This window comes from Plasmodium knowlesi (assembly GCF_000006355.2).
Source record: "Plasmodium knowlesi strain H genome assembly, chromosome: 7".
Taxonomy (NCBI): Eukaryota; Apicomplexa; class Aconoidasida; order Haemosporida; family Plasmodiidae; genus Plasmodium; species Plasmodium knowlesi.
Genome location: NC_011908.2, coordinates 626454 through 643281, shown reverse-complemented (window position 1 = coordinate 643281; position 16828 = coordinate 626454). Strand labels below are relative to the sequence as shown.

At 39.2% G+C, this 16828-nt stretch overlaps 6 protein-coding genes across 6 annotated transcripts; 2 read left to right on the top strand and 4 right to left on the bottom strand.

Annotated features, from left to right (window-relative positions):
- Positions 1 to 919: 919 nt before the first annotated feature.
- On the top strand, positions 920 to 5100 carry PKNH_0714000 (major facilitator superfamily domain-containing protein, putative; the record flags this gene model as incomplete). The annotated part of the gene is made up of 4 exons (XM_002258396.1): positions 920 to 4433; positions 4555 to 4714; positions 4845 to 4914; positions 5041 to 5100. The coding sequence occupies 4 exons, from the start codon at positions 920 to 922 to the stop codon at positions 5098 to 5100; spliced, it is 3804 nt and encodes a 1267-aa protein (XP_002258432.1).
- Positions 5101 to 5987: 887 nt separating this feature from the next.
- Positions 5988 to 6482, bottom strand: PKNH_0713900 (conserved Plasmodium protein, unknown function; the record flags this gene model as incomplete). The annotated part of the gene is made up of 1 exon (XM_002258395.1): positions 5988 to 6482. One exon carries the CDS (start codon positions 6480 to 6482, stop codon positions 5988 to 5990), a length of 495 nt encoding a protein of 164 aa, XP_002258431.1.
- A 1428-nt stretch (positions 6483 to 7910) lies between these two features.
- Positions 7911 to 8564, bottom strand: PKNH_0713800 (glycolipid transfer protein, putative; the record flags this gene model as incomplete). Its single annotated transcript, XM_002258394.1, has 1 exon — positions 7911 to 8564. The coding sequence occupies one exon, from the start codon at positions 8562 to 8564 to the stop codon at positions 7911 to 7913; it is 654 nt and encodes a 217-aa protein (XP_002258430.1).
- Positions 8565 to 10383: 1819 nt separating this feature from the next.
- On the top strand, positions 10384 to 11160 carry PKNH_0713700 (uncharacterized protein; the record flags this gene model as incomplete). Its single annotated transcript, XM_002258393.1, has 2 exons — positions 10384 to 10483; positions 10688 to 11160. The coding sequence occupies 2 exons, from the start codon at positions 10384 to 10386 to the stop codon at positions 11158 to 11160; spliced, it is 573 nt and encodes a 190-aa protein (XP_002258429.1).
- Positions 11161 to 11596: 436 nt separating this feature from the next.
- PKNH_0713600 (conserved Plasmodium protein, unknown function) lies at positions 11597 to 12376 on the bottom strand (the record flags this gene model as incomplete). Its single annotated transcript, XM_002258392.1, has 1 exon — positions 11597 to 12376. One exon carries the CDS (start codon positions 12374 to 12376, stop codon positions 11597 to 11599), a length of 780 nt encoding a protein of 259 aa, XP_002258428.1.
- Positions 12377 to 13049: 673 nt separating this feature from the next.
- PKNH_0713500 (conserved Plasmodium protein, unknown function) lies at positions 13050 to 15119 on the bottom strand (the record flags this gene model as incomplete). Its single annotated transcript, XM_002258391.1, has 1 exon — positions 13050 to 15119. One exon carries the CDS (start codon positions 15117 to 15119, stop codon positions 13050 to 13052), a length of 2070 nt encoding a protein of 689 aa, XP_002258427.1.
- Between the last annotated feature and the right edge of the window lie 1709 nt (positions 15120 to 16828).

Below are 16828 nucleotides of genomic sequence, written 5' to 3'. Positions count from 1 at the left end.
TCGCTCGCGAAATTGCTAGGCAGTGGTCGCGAGGATCATCGTACAATTTCTTCGGCAGTGGGACGTATTTCTGCGCGCCCGTCATTCCCTCGGAGGTATCAGGAAAAAAAGAAGTAAAAAACAAAATTAAAATAAAAATTAAAAAAAAAAAAAATAAATAAATACGAACACATGCGCAACTGTGACTTCGACTCCAATTGCAACTGCAACTGCAACAGAAATTGCAACTACGAGTGTACACGGGCACGCATGCACAGGGGGGGTGCTCGAATTTGCGGCGATTGGATGTCTAACCCAAGTAAGTGAAGCGGACAAGCGGAAATTACTCCCCCGTATTAACTTCATACATACACACTGGTGCATTACACAGTATGATATGCGCGTACGTGGTGAATCCACTTTGGAAGGAAGTCGCAAATCTGTATTGCCTTTCCCGAATGTACCATCTCTGAGGGGATACACATGCTGATAGGCAGAGGCAACTCAATGGTGTGTGTTATTTTATTATTTTATTTTATTTTAATTTGATTTTTTTTTTTTTTTTTTTTTTTCAGTGTAAACAGTGTTGTTAAGTCTTAGGAAGTGACAACGAGAGATGCACAAGTCGGTGAATGAAGGCGGCCATAGATGTGGAAGAGTCGCTCCAGTGCTGTACTAGGGTAAGCAGTTCAGCGGTTGGTGAAGAGTGGGATGCCCAGATCGAACTTCACACAGAGGCGATTCGAACGAAAAAGCAACTAGAGGAACGAATTGGAAGAACAAATTGGAAGAACGAATTGGAAGAACAAATTGGAAGAACGAATTGGAAGAACGAATTGGAAGAACGAATTGGAAGAACGAAGTGGAAGGAAGATTCCTGAGAGGTCCAAACACGGAGGCTCGCTAGCCCCCTCTCCTTCCCCCAGGCGAACACGCATAAATGGATAAAACGAGTCAAATAAAAAAAAAAAAAAAAAGAGAGAACAACAGTTTGCGTGTAGAAAATGAAAGAATGAGAGGAATGGTGAATAAGTCAAATGAGAGGAAAAATTCCTTTACCAACAACAAGCAGGGCCACATGAAGGAAGGAGATATATATCAGCCTGATAAAATGAAAGAACCTATATCGGAAGGAACAGATAGAAGTGAACAAGTAATGAACAGTTATCGATTCCCCTTGCACAGTGACGTATCAACACCGAAAAGTGAATTGTACGAAATGGAATTACAAAATAGAACCTACCAAAAGAGCCCAAGTGCACACCAATTGTTGTCTACACCATTTAATACAGAAATGGAAAAAAAAGGGATAAAGAATACAGTCCTTCATAGTGTAGGATCCATAAAAGGAACTGTACTGAACAATATAAATGGTGATACATTGAGTAGCTATACCATCTACCAAGGGGGTGGAGAAGAAAACGCCTTGAAGAATTCTACTGGAATTAGCGAAAACAATTCTATTTCGAATTGTAGTTTCCACGGTGGGATCATTTCAAATGGTTTGCTAAATGGAGAGTTCCTCAGACAGGGGGGTATTCCAAAACCTGATGAAAATGGTAAATTTGGTGGATACCACAATGACATCGCCAGCTCTAGCATTGATCATTGTAATGCCAAGGAACATCATCTAAATGGTATGTATCCCCAGTTTTACAACAATATAAATAAATCTCCTCTGTGTACACCGCCCCAAGGGCCAGATACATTGTGGCGAAAGGACGATGCTGTAGAGAAATTTGAACCCATGTATAAGAAGCAGCTAGCCAAACAAACAAGTCCAAATCTGGTAGATGCAAAAAATGGGTTCAGCAGAAATAATGTACTTACACACCAGGGAAAAAAAAATAAAAATGAAGATAATAGGAAAATGTTTGAGCAAAAGTGGCATGTCAAAAGTGAAAACTCCTTTCCCATGAGGAGTAACGCGAATGCCCACGAACATCTGTGTGTTGCTAACTGCATCACCACCATGGATTACACCACGGGTTCGAATAATGTTTTCAGTGTGAATTCGAAAAATGCATCCTCACATGGTGTGAATTTCCACATAGGTAACACACATGGGCGGAGCGTCACGCCAGGGGGTGACACAACACTGAGAAGCTCCTCTCTGATCAAGAATGCCACCACGTATAACCCCCTTAGGAAGAATTATCATTTGTACAGGGAAGAGAGCAGCCACAACTGCAGTCATCTCTCCTACATGAACAGTAATGGAATTAACAGAACTCCACAATGGGACAATGACAAACGAACCATGGGAGAAGTGGACCAGCGAATTTTATGTCGTGATGGTGTCCATGCAAGTAGCAATAACAATGTAAAGAACGCGAGATTAAACGATGGAAATATAGGATTTTATAGGAAGAAAAATCACAAGGTGTTCGTGAAAAATACCCTGAACGTTAGTGAAGACCACAATGCGGGTAAGAACTGTGTCATGAAGGATACACTGGTTAGTAGCAACAATAAGAAGAGAAATAACAACAGAAAGAACATTAGTAATGTTTTAAAGTTCATCATCCCTGATGGAAGCCTCAAAACGGGAAGAAGCCCCAGTGGAGGAGTCAAACGAACTTACATGGACACAAGTGAGGAAAAGGAAAAAAAAGAAAAAAATTGCAAACCAAGGGGGGATAAGCAAATTACCTCCCTCACGATATCCAAGACTCATGAAGAGAGAAGAAGTAAGGATGGAAAGGGAGAGATGGTGCAGTCGGCTTATGTGTCGAAGGAGAGGGATGAAACCACCTGGGGAGGTTTGAACGACACAGAAGGGGGATCAGTCCACTTTGGCCAATCTGACTACGGAACACCCCCAACACGGAAAGGCACTAATAGAGGATACTACGCGAAGAATGGTAACTTAACATATAGTGGCCTGCTAACGTCTATGGTGTCGTCCATACTAACGCAGGAAAACGAAAGGCAATCTAAAGAGGGAAATTGCTTTAGTTACGCCTGGAAGAATAGCGGGTACGATTATGCGTTATTGCACCAAATGGAAGATGGAACCGGTGGAGAAAAAAATGAAAAAGGAGAAAATGATTACCAATTTTCCAGTAAAATAATTCAGCACTTGAGGAGTAAAGCTACCAATGAACACATTTTGCATCTAACTCTAACTCTAATGATTTGTATTTCGGTTCTTTGCAATTACGACCATGGTGCAATACCAGTTACGTTGGAAGAAATACAGAAAGATTTTCCATTAAGTTACATTGAGCAATCTCTACTAGGAAGTTTAGTGTACTTCGGCTTAATCATCGGGACGATAATAGCAAGTGTTCTTTTTGAGCTCGTCACGGCAAAGATATTAATAACTATAAGTACCCTGATGTTGTCCATATCATTATACATATTCAGTCACGCTAACTGCATCACCTTCATGTACATCTCAAGATTTATAAATGGTTTGTGTCAAGCTATCCCAGTTGTGTACCTGCCGGTTTGGGTAGATGAATTCTCACCACATGAAAAAGCTACACAATGGATGTCATACATACAGCTTGCTTCCATAGGGGGTACTGTCTTCGGTTATTTTTTGGGTGGTGTACTTTCGAATAGCTCCTACTCATATGGACGTAACAATACTCCCCTTCCGAATGCTACCTTCGTGACCACGTGGAGATCTCCCTTTTTAATTCAGGCCTTTCTGCTCCTCCCGCTTTTTCTCATTATGCTTTTTATCCCCTCGGATATGATTAACATTAGCGCGGAGGGAAGTGCAGCAAGCGAGGGGGAGATATCTTGCGAGGAGGAGATGCATGGAGGGGCCACCAACAGCGGGCAATACACTAACAGCGGGCAATACACGAACAACGAACAGAACATCAACAACGGGCGGAAGAGCAACAACTCCGATCAGCAACACCCTGCACAATCGAGGGTACAACCCATAATCCAAGAAGCCACTACATACACACTGGACAGAAGCAAATCGAGATCCACTAGCAGACTCTACTACGGAGCATCGAGTAGCTCTCTTCGTAGAAACTTCAATCGGTCAGCAACCTACATCATGGAGAAAAAAACTAATGTCCTAAGGAAAACATTAAAAGAAGTGAAAAAATTGCTTAAGAACAAATTATACATTATCGTAACCCTAGGAATGAGTAACCTCTACTTCGTAGTTACAGGAATACAATTTTGGATTACAGAATATATGTCTGTTGTGTTGTTAACGGAAAAAATGAAAATCGTTACGGTGTCTACTTTATGTTTTTTAACTTCTCCAACCTCAGGGGTTTGGTTTGGAGGTTTTGTGTGTGATTTATTTGGGGGATACAAGAATACGAATTATTCCAGAACGATTAAGGTGGCAACTGCCTTTGCCATTTCTGCTTGCATCTTCGGGATTCTTTCGGCTCATCTGAATAATTTTTTTTTCTTCTCCATTTCGCTGTGGCTCTGTCTCTTTACGGGCTCCGCTCTGGTCCCCGTCGCTGTGGGTATGTCTCTAATCACAGTCGTTTATATATTCCTTCTCTCTTGTATGCCTCCATTTGTATATACTTTCGCTTCATTTGTTCCACCTTCTTCTCCCTCCCCCTCCCCCCCTCATTTCCCAAGGAATGCTCCTCTCCTGCGTGAACAACCACCAGAAGAGCCTGTCCTCTGCCGTTTCTCAAGTCATATACAATGTCTTCGGCTGGTTCTCCGCCCCTTTACTCTCCGGAATAATTATGGATATTATTCACAAATACACTAACGACAACCGCCTTGCTCTCAAGTACGCATGCGATTATGCTTCATTAGCGATGATTACAGATGTGCCAAATGGATGTTTACTAAGTAATCGATACCCCATCTTGATTCATCCCCACTACCATCTCTTTTTACTTCACCCCTTTCCCCCGCAGAGCTGGGTTCACCATGATTTTGTATTCCAGTTTCATAGGCTTCCTGTTGCTCTTCTACGCGAATTTTTTGGTAAACCTCAGTGGAAAAGCACCCCTCTATGTTCTCCGTTTGTTTCTTTTTTTATATGCCAATTATTTGATTAGACCAATGTATGGTTACCCATTTTTGCATTACCTTGTATTCCTCCACCTGCAGGATTTTTCCGATCGGAAAGATAACGACGAGACATTAGAATTGGAAGAACCCCTCACCTAGGAACATCTCCCTATCCACGGAAACAAAGAAGTTCTGCAACCGAGACAGGTTAAATTATATCTGCGTTTGTTTCTTTTTTTATTATTATCTTATCCGTCTGTTACTACCGCTCTTTTTTTTTTTTTTTTTTTCTTTCTCTCATCCTTTCTACATTGCATTTATCCGTTATCCAATTCGTTCTTTTTTTTTTTTTTAATTATTTGATAACGATATGCGATTAATCATTTGAATTAATTCGTCTTATTAAGTATTTGTTTTTTGTTTGTTTGTTTTTTTTTTTTTTTTTTTGGATCATTGAAAGTTTGTAAGGCTATTTATTTTTTGCAGGTGTTTGCATTTGTGCCCCCCTTGCATGAGCAACCATCAAATAGCACCATCCCCCCCTTTTGCGGGTATATCTATAAGTTTATGTACACCCTTTCCTTACTTAACCATTTTGAGGTTCTCCATTTATTCTCTTGCATGAAGCAGTGTATCAGTGTTCAGGGGGGAAGGGGAAAAATCAACACGGCGACAGGGATGTAAGCCATGCATGGGCTTGAGGAAGACGCAAAAAGAGGATAAAAGACACATCCTCGGGGACGAGTTTTTCTCGTTCTCAATATTTCAAATCATAAAATTTGAAAATTCAAAAAAAAAAAAAAAAAAAAAAAAAAATTAAAAATAATTCGAGTTTTTACACTCCAAACAAGGATATATTTTATGGGTGATTAAACGGTCCACACATTGTGTACATCGTGTGGGGGAAATACAGAGGGACTAAAAAGCAATTTAAAAGGGGGATTCTAGGAAGAATTTAAAAAAGGAAAAAATAAATAAAAAATAAATAACAAAAGTGCAACAGTTCAACTATGCTGTTGTGCAGGTAGGAACCTCTTCATTTTCCACTATTGCTTCAAGTTCATCATCGACAAGCAAACCAACACTTCGCCTATGGATGTTTGGTCTGTGGCCTCCTGGTTGTTACTCACATTTTGGCTGGAATGGTCCCCTCCCTGTTCAGCAGTAGTCACAGTGGTACCTTCCTCGTCCATTTCCACGTCCAACACCTCTTCCTCCTTACTAATGTCCGCATTTCCACCGAAGTTTTTTTTTTCAAAATAATTTATCTTATCATTTTTGTTTTGCTGATAGGGTTCGTATAAATTGCGCCTATCTTTTTTGTAGATAATTTGGCCTTTTTCTGTGATTTTTTTTTTTAGATTTTTTCTTCTCGGTTCATAACTAAACACTTCCTTTTCTTCTTCTTCATTGATCAATGTTATCAACGCTGAGAGAGCTGGGTTCTTATCAATGTCCTTTTTGTTTGGAATTTTCGATAAAAATAATGGATGCAGTTCCCATTCTTCTTCTTCCTTCTGGTTTTCGCTTCTCGGCATCATCTTGGGTGAACGTGTTTATGGGATTTTTAAAAGTGAGTTTAACATCTCATCTTTTTGAAGAGGTAACCATAAATATAAAAATGTTACATTGCGACATGTTCTTTTATGCTGTGCTATATTTATGCTAGCACTTTCTACTATTTTGTTTAACACCTTGTTGTGGGGGCTTAAGTAGGTGGTTCTCTCTTTACTGAAGTTGCCACTGGGCTTTGTGTGGTTGTTCGTTATCACATGTTATTTTTTTTTCTTTATTTTTCATTGCCCTATATTTATAATGTGCTGTATATGTACATGTTATTTTGTTTTATTTTTTTTCTTTTCTCTTAATTCTTCTTACTCTTGTGATTTATGTCGAGTAAATTCCTTCTTCTGCTTATTTTCATTTTATAAATTTCTTCATATACCATTTTCGCACATTCTTAGTCATTTACATAATTGTTCGTTCTTCTAAGCATCTTTCCAGCTCTGTTTTGTTTACCCGTGAGGTTTATTTTTTAAAAAAAATCATCAAGTTTTCCTTGTTCGTTCTTTTTTTTTTTTTTTTTTTTTTTTTTTAAGTACGAAATTTTGCTTGCTTGTTCAGGTGTTTTTTTTTTTTTTTTTTATGGTGATATACTTCATCACCCTTAACGCGCGAAGAAGTGCAAATACACCACAAGTTACATTCTAGGCAGAATTATCTTTCGCGTGCAAGCATGGAAAGGGCAATTCAGTTTTATGTAATGTATATGTTCTTTTTTTCGTTCCGCTCTGTTTCCCTGGAAAGGCAGAAATTATTGTGTATGATTCCCCAAAGTGATGGGGATATAGGCCTTATTCGCACACCAGTGTGTGTATTTAAAGGTGACGATTGTTCAGTCACATCACCTGTTATTCCCCCAATGGATTATCAAAAAAAAAAAAAAAAAACAGGATATGGCAGTCGATTGCATCTTCTACTCCGTTTTAGAGAGTATATAAATAATAACCTATCACTGGCGAAGTGTCATGAGCGTGTTCAAACATTTATGCACAACAAAATGGTCCTCCGTTTTTAGTATCCAACCTTGGAGCCATATTTTTTCTCAACAGATGGTATAATTTTTACTTTCATTTAGTGCAACGGTGGCGATTCCTCGCGGGAGCCACATTAACTGGCCAAGTTGCAAAGATGAAATAAAAAAAAAAAATAAATACTTTATAGGCACATGTGTAAGCGATCAATTACATATCTACGCAAATGGACGCAGCAGAAGGGGAAATCTCCGTTCGTGGGCAAGTGTCCAATATGCAGGTAGCCACTACGCAGCTGTTGTAAAAATTCTGAACAGGCAAGGGAAAAAAAAAAAAAAAAAAAAAAAAAACAGCCAAAAGTGATGTATTCCTCAGCACACACATTTTACTTTATTTTATCTATTCTTTTTCCTGTCCGTTATCTTTTTTCCCATCCTAAACCTTGTCCGTGAAGTTGCAGCCACTCTGCTCTATCGTCTTCGAAATATCTCTTATCAACAGCTTCGTTATGGAGAGGCACTCCTGCAGGTGAGCCTGAGCTTGCTCGTTCGACTCGAATTGTAATCTTTCAGTTAGAGTCTCTCTGGAAGGCGATAACTTCAGTGCCAGGGTGACAACTTTACCTGTTGTGAAACCATGATAAGCTTTCAACACTTGATCGTACGCGTCCCTGGCACACACATTTAATTTGGACGTATAATTTGTCACATAACATTTTTCGAGAAAAATGACTATAAACTCGATTGTCCTCTTCATCCACAGGAAATCCACTATTCCGTTATCTGTATCGCTTTTTAACTTTTGCAAATTGGGGTATTTTTTTAAATTGTGCGAATACATGGTGGATACATATTTAACCTCCTCAGGGTTTTTTTCCACAGCTTTTTGGACTTTGGAAGTCGAATTTTTTAAATCTTTTATTAACATATCAGCTATAAAGCCATCGCCAAATATTTTCTTATATATAGGGTGTATGCAGTTGCACAATTCGCACAATTTGAGCACGACGATTTCGTTGCCTTCTCTGCATTCCAGCGATTTCTTTTCAATGTTTTTTATGAGCGATATTCCGCTAGTTTCGTTACTCATTTTGAGTGCTCCTACGGAGGAGTATATCGCGCAAGAGTGGTGTCCACAGGGGCGAATGCTGCAAATGTGATATAGGCTTTGGGGTCCCTGTGGAGGGTACGATATAGAGAGGGAACTATATACCTTTTATGATAACTACGGGCCAGTGAAGGTGATCCATATGTTTGCCTAATTTCACCTGGCACACTGATCTGCCAAATGGACATGTACTTTTAGTTATTTTTATTTTCCACCTCATTCCTCGCGTAGCCTGTCTGTGTACACAAAATGTTCCATATGTAAAAAAATGCAAAAAAAAAAAAAAAAAAAAAAAAAAAAAAAAATGACGCGAATGATACCCAGATGGACGAATTCAACAAAAGGGATTTATTATTCCCCGGATGGCACTAAAACGAAGTAGCAGATTGAAGAACTGTTTTTATTTTCTTTTTTGTAAGACCTATTCAAAACAACCATGTTGTAATTGTTTCAACCAGTTTAACATTGCAGTCTGTGAGGACATGAAAAATGGGGAAACCAGGGGGAGGAGCTAACATTTTACTTATAAATTAAAAATGCCTGAACAGATATCCGAAAAAAAAAAAAAAAAAAAAAAAAGAGACACTTTCAACGTTGCGAAAACATTCAATTGTGTGTGCTTACCCTTTTTGCCTATAGTACCTACATGGTGTATATACAGGAAGGGCCATTCTGCATTTTCTACATGATCGAGTAACGTTTGGCGAAAAGGCAGGACATGCGGGGACGAGTGTCCAAATACACACACCTGCATTGCATATGACGTTACACATAAGCTCATGTAGCGTTAAAAATTACACCGATGCGTGCGTGGTAGGAGTAATAACGCCTCTCCAGTGAAAAGTAGCTACGGAGAAATTTTGATCCATTCTCCTATCAATTCCGCGGTGGGAAAGATTCTTTTGTACATACAAAAGTACTTCTAATTTTACGCCCATCCATCCTGAATTATGTACTTCCAACAGTTATGCATTTTACCAAAACCGTGAGGGGGGATGATACATTTGAGGAAAAGTACGAAAGTGTAAAAGTGAAATATTAACATGTATAACATAGAGGGTGAAGATAATTTCTCCCATCTTGGTAAACGTTTCCATGCCCAGATAAAAAGAAAAAAAAAATTCCTTTTTTTTGTATGCCGACCAACTCGCATGCACCAATTTGTGCACTTGAAAATTTTTTTTTTACCTTTAAAGCGACCACATTAATTATTCGATCACGCACAAATGGGTACACCTTTTTTTCGAAAAGTGCAAAAGGCGAGCAGATATTGTCCCGTAAATTTATCCGTAGGAAACGCATTTAGTTTTTCCCTTTCTTTGATTCTTCTCTTCGACCTTATTTTTTAAAACCAAACGGGAGGAAAAAGGAAAAAAATTGGGGGAATGCTGAGGTACAATTGTGTTTTATACGCAATGCGCGGCAGATAAAAATTGCCATTTTTTTTTTTTTTTTTTTTTTTTTTTTGCAACGCGAGAAAAGAGCATATTCATGTTCATACGTTTGTATCTCGCACGACGGACACAGTTACTTGAAGCTAATGCAGGAATCGTCGAAAAATAGTTGTGTCATTTTTAGTGCGTTTCAGCTGAGGGTCTGCGCGAACGGATAGGCACATCCCCGTTGGCACTGTGCCACTGCACCATTGTAGCGTTTCCTTTTCCGCCCACCTTCCATTCTCAGAGATTGGGCGTGTACCGCTACATATCTGTCATCACGAGCGAAGCATCACTGTGTACCTCTACGCTACATTCAGGGGTATAGTACGCTGTTACACTCACTTGCACATGTCGACCTCAAAATGATTTTAAAAAGTGCTACCCGACTATCCAACAAAGTGTGTGATGTGTTGGTATCCTTTGGAGTACGTCAAAATAAAACGACCTTCATTTCGCATCCAGGTAACGGAGGGGAGTGAACTCTGTCGTCAAAGAGAGTAATTGCAATATATGTCCATGCTTCCTTCCATATATGTCTTCTTTTTTTTTTATTTTTTTTCCACGCTGGATGGGTAACTTGAGCTCTCTTTAGCATATTGCATAACTTTATATCCTCCCCTTTTTTTTTTTTTTTTTTTTTTTCTCTTTCTCCCCCCCCCTTTAAAGGAGTCATGGCCGTTTCGCAACTGCTAGAAATGAAACTCATAACGAGGCCCAGGGCGAACTTAACCCAAGAAAATGTGAATGCTATGGTAGAGTTCGATTACGAACTAGCGAAAAAGGCACAAATAGCAGTGGACAATGATTTGCCAGTGAACTTTTTTGACCTGGAATATATAGACAGACCAGAGTACCTGGCACAGTTGATTGAAGAAAAAAAGATTTTAGAAAAAGCGAGAGAAGAAGTGTTAAAAAGAGAAAAAGGAAATTATAAAACTCCAGAAATTTTAAAAAATTATAAACGAGTTGAAGTTCCTAGAGAATGGAGACAAGAGCTAGAAATTGATGAACAAATTTTAAAAGCACAACCTGGACTAAAGGAAAATATAGAGCTGCAAAAGATTATGCATAACTATGTTCAAAATAAATTTAAAAATAAAATTCCTGGACAGGCCCCGAAGAAGCATGTGAAGGGATGAGGGATACAGACATCCCGACTTAGCACTTTCGCTGCACGTGGAATATAATGGGGCATTCCATTTGTCCATCGTGGATTAAGCGATGGGATCAAGGGGAGGGCGAGCCTTCTGTTACGGTGCTTTATGAAGCCTCCCTATGATGCGTGCATTTTTTTTTTCCATGCACAAAGTCCTTATAAACAGTTACGAAGATGATTAAATTACACCTTAAATTAGTTTTAAGAAAAAAGGTTTTTAGAAAGGTAAAAATATCGTCAAATGGGGTGGTCCGTGGGTACGCTGATTACGCGTTCCATGCGAGGTGGAGCTGCACCAAGCGGAGAGACACCTCATTTTTCAAACAAAAAAAAAAAAAAAAAAAAATGCACAACTTTGGCAATGTTACGAATACATCGAAGATGAATCTGTAGAGACGTCAAATAGGAGGTCTCCCCTTTTATTTTGTCTTGTTCGTCATGTTTTTCTTTACCACCTTTTGATTTGGATTGTTTTTGGCGCTCTGCTTCTGGCGTTGCTCAATAACCCGCCTAGCATATTCGAGCGGGTTCTGGATAAATCCACTAGACTTAACTATATCGTCGTACTGGTTCAACACGTTTTCTTTTGTCTTCATCACACGAGGACCGTTGGGCTTGCTACCAAGACAGTTGCTAGGAATCTCCTTTGGGGCATTGCCTTTGTCGTTTACCTTATCCATTTCGTTTTTCTCCTTCAAATTCTTTCCACGCAGAACTTTTGCGATAACTGGGGGGATAGTCCTTGTAGGGACCTTGTCGGATTTATTCTTCCCTCCTTGGGTTGACAGAATTTTCTTCTCACTCCTTTTATTTGATAGAGACATGATCGTCCTGTCTGCCTTAATGATGGCTTTATTCTTTACCAACTTTGCAATGAGGTTATTTTTTTTCAGCTTCAAATTTAATTTTTTTATTTTTTTCCTACTACTAGTTTTCTTCTTCGATTCCTGCAGGTCTTCATTTACTTTTTTAAACTTCTCTACTTCTTCATTTGTCTCTATGTAATCTTTATAAATTTGCATGAACCTTTCAGCCGCGTTTGTTTGTTCGTGCTCATTTTGTTCATCGCTGCGTTGTTTTTGTCCGATGGGGTCCCTTTTTTTCTGCTCCTCCGCTTTCGCCTTAATGGCTACCTTCTGCGCCTCATCATAGGGGTTGCTAATTCGGTACTTTTTCCTTTCCCTCGTGATTTTCATCATTTTGGTGGCAGTAGGAGAAGTGATGCTACGCTTTTTTCCGTAACTACCAAGTGTTCCAAGTAAACGCGAGAAAGAAACAGCCTCAGTGAAACATCAATGGTTTGTTTGTCCATCGAACAAGGCAACCTGTTTTGAAAAATGCCTTGCCGCGTTGGATCTCAGCTGGGCGATAGAGATCTGCCCCTCTAAAACTCTATGTTGGCAAAATAGGCCAACGCGAATTTGTGCTAATTTTCCAGTGGGACAGTTGTTGCTCCGCTGGAACGAAAAAAAAAAAAAAAAAAAAAAGGAAAAAAAAAAAAGGAAAAAAAAAAAAGGAAAAAAAAAAAATACATAGAAACAAACAAACAAACAAACGTACGTACTTGTACAGCCACGTACCCACGGAACTGCATAACCCTGGAAGCGCAAAATAAAACCTACGCCAACGTGGTGCCACAAAAAAAAAAAAAAAAAAAAAAAAAAAAATGCGCAATGTTTTCCCAAACACGGTATCACCTTTTAAAGCCACCACTGCGTTTAGTCAGAAGTGGCGAAATGGGTTGAGTCAAACAACCGACCCCGTCACAACGACGCTAAAAAAAAATTATGCGCGACGGGGAAAACAACTTTCTAAACAAAAAAAAAAAAAAAAAAAAAAAAAAAAAAAATATATATATATATATATATATAATTAAAGCCACGCCCTGGGAAGGGAATTTTCTATCTTCACATGATCCCCGTTAATTGGATCCAAAAACTGCAGCTCAAATAATTCCAGACACAGATTTGTGTTTCCACTGGAAATATTCATTTTTTCGCCGCTTTTATGTGGGTAGGTATGCCCCCCGTTGTCGTGTCTACCACTTGGATGCATCTCCTGTATGATGAAATTACTTGGATTTATTTTTTGTACTTTCTGCTCGGAGGCTTGCGAAGTTACCCCCACTCCAGGGATGGTGAAAGCGTTAACGTCGGGGTCCCTCGCTTTAAGCAAATACTCCTTAATTTTCCTATCGCGCTTTTCGAAATGGTACGTATTAGATTCTACTCCATCCACTTGTTCCACTACAATGTCCATATTGGTATCTACATCAAAGAACGGAGAACCTCCCACACGTGGAGAGGAATCTGCGTGGCTATCCTCTGGATGCACCAAAAGCACTTCACCAATAGCATCCCGTTTGAAAGAATTCCTGTCAAATATACTATCATTAATTATGGGTGTGTTCAGTTCGCTAAAGAAGAATCTGATGAAGTCAGGCTTGGGGTTGTCCAGAAAGACAAATTCGATAATAAAAACGTTGCAATTTTTATCCAAGAATAAATTTACATTCTCCTTTTTAAACAACGTTTTTGAATTCCTTTTCAAGTAATCCCTATAATTCTCCATTCTGTAAATCATAGAGATAGGCACGGAGTTGTTTTCCAACTTCTTGTCAAAGGTGAAAAAATTTCCTTCGTTGAAGTATAGAGATAAGGGGAATTTTATCTTCCCATCTTTGGACAAACATTCGTTTGGAATCTGTACATCGTAATGGAAATGCCTACCATTTGTTCGGTTCACAAATGAGCCACCATGTTTATCTTTCTCCTGCTCCCTCTTGCCAACGGGGAGATTCACTCCGGGTTCATTCTCGCGCCCTAAGTCGTATTCGTCACTTTCACTCATCGTTTTTTCATCGCTATGGAGAAGGCTGAACAAAACACGATTGAGACATTTCACTGGGCGACTTCTCTTCAAGAAGGCAGAAATAAAGTTGTCAAAATTTAGGGTCTTTTCATCCCTTGCTGTCACTCTTCCCCCTCTGTGAGGTGTTTTACATTTATGTTTGCTGTCCCCCTCTTTTTTTATACTGCACTTTGTGGAATTTACTCTCCTTTTCCATTCATCGATGGTTAAGTCGCCCAACCGATAGCAGTAACTGGAAGAATAAGGATTGTCCGCAAAAAAATTGTAATAGGGGAACATATCACTCGCTTCCTTTTGTGCTTGTAGAGATTTTAAAAAATGGGTAGCCTTTATTGGATCAATTTTGTTCTCTTCATCATTCTTCCTTGTGTATCCATAGGGGTGAGTGTTTGATGGTTCCTCCATAGGGGGAATAAGACCCCTGCGATTTCGATAGTTATACCCTCCCTCTTGAGAAAATCTCACTTTGTTGTTCTCCACAAAGACGAACGGGTCATGCACCAAACACCTGTACTTTCGCACTAGCTTATTTTCCCTAATCATCTGCAAAAATTTCTTGTAAATGAGTAAATCTCGACAACATATAACAAGACCACTCATATATATAGGGAGTTTATACGGGTAGTACACATCACCGTTGGTCTCACAATTTAGAAGGGATTCTACGTAATATTTCTCCACAAATTTATCTTTATGGTTATTCTCTGTGGAATTTCCACCCAGATTGAAATTGAAATCGTTGTAGAGGTATAAGGCAGAATTTGTGTAAAGGAATGCATTTTTTTCAGCGTTACTTAGGTTCTTTATGTGGTTAAGAAAGCTTTTCCTTCTGTATGTGTTACTTCTATATTTCTCATTTAGGTAATCTGTTACTTCCACCGATTTTGTTTTGTCACTATTCCTACTTAACAAGGGAGAGGGGGTACCAGTTGGACCCAATCCCCCTCCCCCCTCCTCTGCTCGTTCCGTTTTTTTCCTCGTTAATGTCCATTTTACAGGTTTGTTGATGACAAAAAATTTATCGCTCAACGTTCTGTAAATCAACTTGGTTTCACTGTTACAATTTTTCATTGCAATTTTGGGCAGGGAAAACTGCTTCGGCGAAGCAGTAACGAGCGGTAATAAAATTGTAGGTAAAAGAAAAAAAAAAAAAAAAAAAAAACTACCACTTTTTGAGATGCTACTTTCCGCTTTCTTCAAGCAGAAAGCTGTCAACACAAATGTGTGCCACGTAGTTCACATCTCATTTGATTGTTGTGGATATTTGCGGGATTTCGAGGGCGGTGTATGCTTATCAAGTGTAGAAACGAAGGCATTCCTTTAACTCCTTTTAATTTTTACCCATCCAATAGGAAAAGGCAATTTTTCTTTCTTTGATTCACTCATACATGTACATTTTATATTCGAACATCTTGTTTCTTTCTCCTAACCATCAGGGAAGGGCCGTCCTTTACGGCGTTGTTGCACCAAACAGGCGCTCCCTTTACCCACATTCGCAGAGGAGTTAAATCGGTTGAACGGAGGAAAAAAAAAAAAGGGGGGAATACATCCATTTTGTCGATCTACAAAGAGGAAGCAAAACACAACTTGCGAGGATAAAATAATTCCGGTGCGGGTGGACAGCGCAGGAAAATCTTCCTTCCATGAATATCCCCACAAAAGAACCCCACCCAACAGGGAAAAGAGCCTTACCTGAAATTTTTTTTTTTTTTTTTTTATATCACAAGAGGGGTCACAATTTTGTATGAACGAGTTAGCTATTTTGGTAGAGAAAAAAAAAAAAAAGAAAAAAAAGCCTGTACAGGTCAGGTGAATAATTCGAATGGAAGGACTCGTTCGTGTACCCTACTACATTCGCATGTGTGCAAAAAAATTGATGAGAGGGACTACAAAGCGCCATTCTGCATAACTAACTGTGAAACAGAAAGGATTTTGTTGTTGTTGAATACTTTCCCCACTAAAGGAGAACACTTTTTTTTTCTTTCTTTAAAAATACCTTCCTTCTTTATATATTTTGCACTTAGTGCACACCTTCCTTCCGGAAAATGGTGAATAAAGTAGAATTTTTTTCTGGGGGGGGGGGGGGCCTTTGCGAATTAAAATGTGTAACTTTAACCCTTGCTTCATGTGACTGAACATTTTTCTTTTTGGAGGATGGAGATATTGTAAAATATGCAAAGGAGTAGAAATGGATCAAGTATGTACACCCCACTGCCACTAATGCATTAGGGGGATGTTGCCCTGTTATGTGTTTAACGTAGAAAAGTGAGTAGCCTTCATGTAGAAGTGGGGAAACGCGCTATTATGTATACGCTGCAAAAAAGGGGCACCTGGTTTTTAACACCTCCCCCTCCCAAGGTGTTGCACAAATAGACGTGCACTTATGTACATTATATTATGGGCTTTTTTCTACTGTCGATGCTTTTGTTTTCGTAGCGTGCGAGGGAAGAACACGTATAAATGCCACATGTGATACTTTGTACATATGCGCGCATATGCGTTCACGACATGCATACACCTTTTCGAATTATTATTTCACCATTAAGTTGCAGAAAAAATATCAAACGGGGGGGGGTTTTCATTTGGGACGAATTTTTGGTTTCCTCTCTTTGACTTCCTCGATTTCTTTGCTCCGCTTTGGAACGACTTGTTTTGCCTCTTTACCATGTATATAAACACATGCTAGTATCGAGCACCCGCGCTATTTCTACATGTTAATTTATGGAATGGATTTTTTTTTTTTTTTTTTTTTTTTTGTGCGCCCCCTCCCTTTCCCTTCT